This window comes from Neovison vison, chromosome 5, assembly GCF_020171115.1.
Source record: "Neovison vison isolate M4711 chromosome 5, ASM_NN_V1, whole genome shotgun sequence".
NCBI lineage: Eukaryota > Metazoa > Chordata > Mammalia > Carnivora > Mustelidae > Neogale > Neogale vison.
The window spans coordinates 2,565,548-2,573,119 of NC_058095.1; the positions used below are offsets into that span (position 1 = coordinate 2,565,548).

Consider the following 7,572-nt stretch of genomic DNA (forward strand, 5'->3'; position numbering starts at 1 on the left):
AAACTGAGACACCCCAGAAGCGATAATTTTGTTCAGAACAAGAGTTGTCATTACCAGGCATAAAGAAAGGCAGAAAGGTGCAGCAAGAAAGCAAGGGGAACATTTCAGTACCCCTCCGGGGGAGGGGCCGTGCATGGCCACACCAGGGTTTGCATTTCCCCACTGCAAGCTCCAGAGGCATGGAGGCAAAGAAGGAAAAGAGAGAAAGAGAGAGGCGGGGAGGAAAGGAGAGAGAAGGAAGGAGAAAGGAGAGGAGGGAAGGAAGGAAAAGAAGGAAGGGAGTAAGGAAGGGGGAAAAAGAAGGAAAGAAGAGAGACCCTGGGAGGCAGGAGGAACGCGAACTTTTTCAGCGTGAAACTGAAACCATCGACCTCTGCACGCCTCGTGCAAACTCCGGGTCTGTGAAGGCACCCAACGCAAACACAACTCCGGGCGACGGGGCTTCAGAAACCCTATCTGAAGGGAAACCGCCACTCAGTGCGGGCGCAGGCCGCCTGCGAGGGGTTGGGGGAGGGCGGGCGGCGAAGCGGGTCTGGTCCTCCCGCTGCTCCGCGTAGGCTCCCTCCCTCCGGCCTCCAAGGTGGCCCTCGACCCTCCTCCGGCGGCCGGTGCGGGAATGGGGCGGTCTGGCAGCGTCGCCTGCGGCGGCCCGCGGGTGCCAGGAGGGGGCAGGAGGGGCGTGCAGGGCGACCCGAGCCCAGGGCGGAGGGTGGGCTTTCCCTGGGCGGGGAAACTAGACACTTACAGGCGGCTGAGGCCGACTTTATTTTTACTGCCCAAACTGTTGGAAAGTATTTAAGCTTAAACAGAAACAGCTGTATCGCTGGCACGGGCCAACGAAACTATTTGTTACCGGGAATGACTTTTTATGATGAAGGACGCGGCCGTCGGCGGCCTCTCGCGGGCGGCCCGCGCCGGTCGGCGGGGCGATGTGGCCGTCGCCAACGCGCCGTTCGTTAAGACAGAACGGCCGGAGATGGGGCTCTTTACCCGGCGCCCACCTTGACAAGTCTGGGAGCAAGGCCAAAGCCTGGGACCCCGCGGGTCCAGGGCCGGGGGCCGGGAGTGGGAGGGCTCGGAGCCGCGCCGGTCCCGCGCACCCTGGACCGCGCCGCTATCCGCCGCTCGCCGCCCGCCGCGCACCTAACTTTGGACCCGAGGCCCGTTTTCCGCTCCGGGCTCCCTGCCCTGTCGAGTCAGACTCCCTGGCTCGCCCTCTCTCTCTCTCTTTCTCGTCCCCTCTCTCTCTTCCCCCTCCCCATTCTCCCACTCTACCCCTCGCCAAGGGAAATCGCTTCCAGTCAAGTTTATTACGGATGTTTTAACTAGATCGTGGGTCCCAAGGAGTGGGCGCTGTGACTTGCAGCTTGGGCGGTAGGAGAAAAGGGTCGGGAGAGCTGGGCCGGGACTGGGGCTGTCCGCGCCGCTGCCCCAGCCACGGCTCCCCGCGAGCTGAGCCAAAGGGTCTGCGCGCGCGTGTGCGCGCAGGCATCCGTGGCCCGGCCCTCGCCCCTGTTCCTGGACCTGCCATCTTCGCCCGAGAGCGCCTGTCCCTCAAGCAGCACGGGACCCTGGGACGCCCCCGCCACTTCCCGCTCGGGGTCTCCTGGCCTCTTCTGGCCGAGTGAACAGAGGAGCACACATCGAAGAGCCCCGGACAGGAAGTGCACGGCGCAGGCCCCGCAGGTCGCTCGGGTCCGCAGGGAACCGGACGCCCCCACAGCCCCTGGTCCCAACCCCAGCCGGGCTTCAGGCTCTGCCTTGGTGGTCATCCGCGCCCTCCCCCAGCGCACCCAGACCCCTGCCAAGGGGTTGGCGCTGGCGACGCGGGGGCCGGGGCCTGGCGGGGGCTAGCAGCACGGACTGGCGGCAGGGGCAGGTGGCTGCCGGCGTCGGGGACGGGTCCGGGGTCTGGGAGAGGGGACGCGCGACGTCGCCCGCGGGGTCCTGGGGCGCGGGCAGGCTCGGGCGGGGACCGCGGGTGCCCACTAGGTCTGCCTTCGGCTTCCGAGCTGGGAGCGAGCGCTCGAGCCCAGCTCGACTCGCAGGGCCCGAGGGTGGCCGAGGGCAGGGCCGCGCGACAGGAGACAGAGACACAGGCACATTGATTTGTTAGCGGGATGGGGCTGGCGGCGGCGGGGGAGGCCGTTGTCATGGAGACCGAGGGTCGGGTGTGTGGAAGGGGGAGGGGGCCGGGAGCGGAGCGGGTCCGGGGCGAGAGGCCGGCTTGCGGGGTACCCGCGCGACCCGCGGCACCCCAGCACCTGTGCATTGTGCATTGTGCGGTGCGGGCGGCGGCTGGGGGGAGGGGAGGGCGCGAGTCCGGGCGGTGGGTGTGGGGCGGCCAGGGTCTGCCGAGGGGGCGGGGCCTGGCTGACACCACCGCGGGGGTCCCAGCGAGAGCCCTGGGGGACGCCGAGCACCGGAGGGACAACTTGGTGGCGAGGGAGGGGGCCCCGGCGAGGACAGAGGGTGGACGGCCCCCTCGCCAGCCCCGCAGACTGACAGCGGCCGGGCCCGCCCTACCCGCTATGTCACTTCCGGCGGCGGCCCCCACCCCCTCGCGCTTGTCTCTGGAGTAGCCTCGGACTCCGCCCCCTGGCGATTGGAACGCGGGTCACGTAGCAACGCGGGGGAGAAAGGGAGAGGGGCGTGGCCCAGAGCTCGGCCAATCAGCGCGCAGGGGCTCAGGCCCCAGCCGCTCGGCTTTAGCAACGTCGTTAGCAACACGTGGGGCCGGAGGAAGCGCGGGGCGGGAGGGGAGGGGGGAGCGGGCGCGCGGGAGGGGGGCGGGGAGGGAGCGGGCGCGCGGGAGGGGGAGGAGAACTGACGTCAGCGGGAGAGTATTATGGTCTGTCGTGCGCTGGCTGCTGCTTTTCTGCTCCTGGAAGCGGCCAAGGGGGGAAGCGGCGAGTCAACATGGAGCTTTCAGCGGTGGGGGAGCGGGTGTTCGCGGCCGAAGCCCTCCTGAAGCGGCGCATACGGAAAGTAGGTACCTCCGGGCCTCGGACCGAGGCTGGCCGAGCCCTCCCCTCCCGGCCTGGGTTCCCTCCCCCTGCTGCAGCCCAGCTTCCCTTCCCCCAGGTCCCAGCAGCGGCCGCGGCCGTGGCGGCGGCGGCGGCGGCGGCTCTGAGCCCAGGCGCTTTCCTTAGACTTGCAGCGATGCACAGATTGCATGGGTGGGGGGCGGGGTGGGGGGATGGATGCCGGTGCATGCACTTTGTGCAGCGTTTCGTGCAGGGGTGATGCGGCGAGCGCGTGCCTTTCGCGGTGGGATTTCGCGCATTCATTTGGTGCATGCATTTTTTGCATGTATTTCTTGTGTCCTCGTCATGCATTTCTCCCCTTGCACACACGCATTTTCCCCTTTGCATCCGCAGGGACGCATGGAGTACCTCGTGAAATGGAAAGGCTGGTCGCAGAAGTAAGTAGGTTATATGCAATTCTCAGCCCCAGACTGTTGTTCGGGAGGTTTCTTTCTTCCTCTTTTTCCTTTTACGTGGAAATACAGCACAATGCAAGAAAAGTTAGAGACACACACACACACACACCCGCCGCTCTTTCCCTGCTCCCGGGACTGACGCCCACTTCTTCCTGATTCCCTCCAGGTACAGCACATGGGAGCCCGAGGAAAACATCCTGGATGCCCGCCTGCTCGCAGCCTTTGAGGAAAGGTACAGGCCCTTTCAAGGCTCACACCCTCAACTTAGGGACACGGGTTCAGCCTGGACTGGAGTCCCACTAGATTCTTTACTCACACACGCACCCCCCCTTTCTCTTTCCTTTCTGTCTCTAGGGAACGGGAGATGGAGCTCTATGGCCCCAAAAAGCGAGGACCCAAACCCAAAACCTTCCTCCTCAAGGTAAGATGGCAGTGCCCAGTGGTGGGCAGCAATGTTGTAGTGTGAGTTTTTTGGGAAGGGAGCTCTGAGGGCTTATGGACCTTTGGGGTGTCCCATCATGTTGCTTATTTATAATGTAAGAAGGAGTCCCCAGACAGGCTGTCACCTGGTCAGTGGTGGCGCCAAGGGGTGTCTTGGGGAAAGGGGCTTAGCCATGCTAGGACTGTGCCCATGGCCATCCCCAATTGACATATAATCCAGTACCAGCAAGAAGTGTGTTTGGTGCAAATGGCTGCTTCCAGACGAATTCTCCAGTGCGTCCCCCAGACTGCAGCCCCTAAACCCCAACCCCACCCATATAGAAATTCTGAGGCATCAGAGGGTGAAGCAGGAAGGCCCCCGCTGGAAGAGGGGTCCTGGGGGGAAGTAGGCAGGGGCCCCTGCTCTGCTTTTGACATGCCTTCTCTCCTGCAGGCCCAGGCCAAGGCAAAGGCCAAAACCTACGAGTTCCGAAGTGACTCGGCCCGAGGCATCCGGATCCCCTACCCTGGACGCGCCCCCCAGGACCTGGCCTCTACTTCTCGCGCTCGTGAGGGCCTTCGGAACATGGGTCTGTCCCCACCAGGAAGCAGCAGCAGCCCTAGCAGCACCTGCCGAGTGGAGCCCCCTCGGGACCGGGACCGAGAGCGGGAGAGGGAGCGTGAGCGAGAGCGGGAACGAGAGAGGGAGCGCGACCGGGAGCGGGGTGCCAGCCGCACGGAAGACAAACCCAGCTCACCCGGAGACAGCTCCAAGAAGCGAGGCCCCAAGCCCCGGAAGGAGCTCCTGGACCCCTCGCAGAGGCCCTTGGGAGAAGCCAGTGATGGCCTGGGAGAGTACCTCAAGGGCAGGAAGCTGGACGAGGCCCCTTCTGGGGCAGGAAAGTTCCCAGCTGGCCACAGCGTGATCCAGCTGGCCCGGAGGCAGGACTCGGACCTGGCCCAGTGCGGTGTGGCCAACCCCAGCCCGGCGGAGGCCACGGGCAAGCTGGCTGTGGACACCTTTCCGGCCAGGGTCATAAAGCACAGGGCCACCTTCCTGGAGGCCAGAGGCCAGGGCACCATGGACCCAGGTGGCCCCCGGGTCCGGCATGGCTCAGGCACCCCCGGCTCTGTGGGGGGCTTGTATCGGGACATGGGGGCCCAGGGGGGAAGGCCCTCCCTCATCGCCAGGATCCCAGTGGCCAGAATCCTGGGGGACCCAGAGGAGGAGTCCTGGAGTCCCTCTCTGACCAACCTGGAGAAGGTGGTGGTCACCGACGTGACCTCAAACTTTTTGACCGTCACCATTAAGGAAAGTAACACGGACCAAGGCTTTTTTAAAGAGAAAAGATGAATTGCTGGGTGGGTGATCCCAGGACAAGAGAGCAGGAGAGAGAGTGGGAGCGCAAACTTGGCATAACGCTTTTTATTTCTGGGTGGGAGGCGGCCTTCTGGCTGGTCCTGTCCCTAACTTCACACGCCCAGCCCTTTCCATTCCTCCCCCCTCCCTTCAGTTTTGGTTGGAAAGATTATCTCTAGAGTTATATTTTCTATTAGATGTAAATATGTTATTTAAGAAAAAATATCTAAATATATATATTTCAACTCTTGAAGTTGTTTTATTTAAACAAGGAGAGAGAGAAAGAGAGACTTAGTGGGGTTTAGCTGGGGCAGACGGGCTGAGTCGCCGGCCCTCGGCCACCCAGGGCACTAGGGAGGTTGGGGACCTGGGTACTGGACCTCTGATGGTGTCCGGAGGGACTCAGCCTACCCACCTCGCCCCTCCTCCCTTTTCCCACAGCCCCTTGGCAGACCCCTGGAACCGAGCAGGACCCGGGTTTTCTCTCTCTTCCCATTGGCCCACCAGGCCAACAAAAGATGGGCTCCCCAATCAGAAAAAAAGGGGGTGGGGTCAGTGTGTTTTGCCTTTTTTTTTTTTTTTTTTTTTAAGATTGAGAAGTCTGTTGGGGGGGGTGGGATATTCACTTGAATAACTTTTGTGTGTGATGTTGAAGGTAAAAGTTGCAGGTGGGCGGGGACCAGCAGATCCCCCCAGGACCACATCAGGAAATGCACTTTACGGGAGCTGACGTGTGTGTGACGCACACCGATCAGATCGTGTGTATGTCATGTGGACAGAGTCTCCCGGTTCCCTCGATTCCTTTCCTTACTCCACAGAAAGAAAAGAAATCCAGCGAATCTGTTTACATTCCCGAAATGCCAGGATAGACCGGGAGGATTGCATGTCCGTGCCCAGAGTTCGAGACAGTTGTTGTTTTCCAGGAAAAGTGTTTGGGGGTGGACACTCTCCTTTCCGCGTCCTCTAGCCTCGCCTGCAGAAGAGACGGTGGCCCCCGCCTCCCGGGAAGAGTTGGACTGGCCTGCCTCCCTCGGGGAGGGCGGGCCGCCGGCGCTCGCACGGACGCACGGCCAGGCAGGCCCACCCTGCGGGACCACGGAGGGAGGCGCGGCGGCGGGCGCGGCCGGGAGCGGGGGCTCCGCGCCCAGGCCTGGCGGGGAGTGCGGCGGGGGCTCGGGGCCCGGCAGGACCCGCATCCCCGGCGGCTCCTGCGGGCGAGGGGAAGGAGGGGCGAGGCGAGGTTTTCATCCAAGAATGCGCATCAGAACTTTTGCTTTTTCCTCCCTCCCCCCCCTTCTTAAAAGCAAAAGCTATAATTTATAGGCCTTTTCGATTCGCGGAGTGTTCTCTATTTGAACTCGACATTCAAACTCCGCCAAAGGGGGCGGGAGGAGCGGGAGTTGAAAAGAGACGGCCGCGGCGGGGGAGGCCGTGCGCGGCGGCAGGGCCCGGGCGCCCCCGTGCGCTCCAGGGACGCAGAACGCGCGCCCCTCTTTGGACTCGAAAGCACAAATCTGTTCCCCTCCCCCCCGACCCCTCCTTCTCTTGGAGGACTGATCCCTGGCCCCCTGGCCTCCCCCGCCCTTAAAGGGCTAGGAAGATCCGACTGGCCGCTGCTCGTCTAGGAAGGGCGTGGGGGCCCCGCGCGCGGGCGGGGGCACGACTCGGGGCGAGCCAGGCGGGGGGCCGGGGCGGGGGGAGCTTCTGGATGGGGTGCAGGGTGGGAGCTGTAGCCTCGTCCTCCTCCGCACTCCCCACCTCCCCGCCTCCCTCTCTCCTCCAGACTTGCTTGCCTTTAGAGAGGGGCAAAAAAGAGGAAGACGGTGTACTACGTGATTTTATTTGTTTTTGAATATCAAATTGCGCCTATAAAGAGAAGCCCCCAGAAAGGGGATTTTTATCCGCTCACATTTGTAAAGCTGGTATTTTAGACTTTGTATAAAGAAGCGCCGTTGACTAAGTGTATCTACTAAAATGTGGACGCTGTTTTCAGATGAAGCTTCATCGAAGGGACGTGTCTGTCGCCCAGTGGACGGTGACTCAGGGACACGTGTCCACCTGGCTGCCGCCTTCCTTTCTCCCGTCCTCTCGTGGCTCCCCTCTCCCTCCCTCGGGGCTGACTCTGCCCCTTCCTTCCGACGTGACATTCCGAGGCCAGCCTGGTTCTGCCCCCGCCGCCCCTCTGTCCGCCGTCTGTCCGTGGCCGTGCGTGTGTGTGTCTTCTCCGCTCGCTCTTGCGACGCTGACCTGGGGGTGGGGGTGGGCAGGGGCCAGGGCCTCGTGGCTGGGAGTCTGCAACCGCGCCGGATGTGCGCGTGTGGAGTTTATTTAATTCTAGGATTTGTACAAA

At 62.9% G+C, this 7,572-nt stretch overlaps 1 protein-coding gene across 2 annotated transcripts; it reads left to right on the forward strand.

The window, feature by feature from the left end:
- Positions 1-2,851: 2,851 nt before the first annotated feature.
- CBX8 (chromobox 8) lies at positions 2,852-5,471 on the forward strand. Of its 2 annotated transcripts, XM_044247289.1 has the most exons (5): positions 2,852-2,988; positions 3,381-3,424; positions 3,609-3,674; positions 3,797-3,863; positions 4,317-5,471. In XM_044247289.1, exons 1-5 carry the CDS (start codon positions 2,920-2,922, stop codon positions 5,214-5,216), a joined length of 1,146 nt encoding a protein of 381 aa, XP_044103224.1. In that variant the 5' UTR covers positions 2,852-2,919; the 3' UTR covers positions 5,217-5,471. The 2 variants fall into 2 exon arrangements, with proteins under 2 accessions (XP_044103224.1, XP_044103223.1); XM_044247288.1 differs by lacking the exon at positions 2,852-2,988 and having other exon boundaries at positions 3,204-3,424.
- Positions 5,472-7,572: the final 2,101 nt, after the last annotated feature.

Bases quoted from the DNA above. Each gene is read 5' to 3' on its own strand.
- CBX8 (XM_044247288.1), top strand. From the start codon at position 3,204: ATGCCGGTGCATGCACTTTGTGCAGCGTTTCGTGCAGGGGTGATGCGG. The intron at 3,425-3,608 runs GTAAGTAGGTTA...GATTCCCTCCAG, and splicing joins TGGAAAGGCTGGTCGCAGAA to GTACAGCACATGGGAGCCCG. The intron at 3,675-3,796 runs GTACAGGCCCTT...TTCTGTCTCTAG, and splicing joins CTCGCAGCCTTTGAGGAAAG to GGAACGGGAGATGGAGCTCT.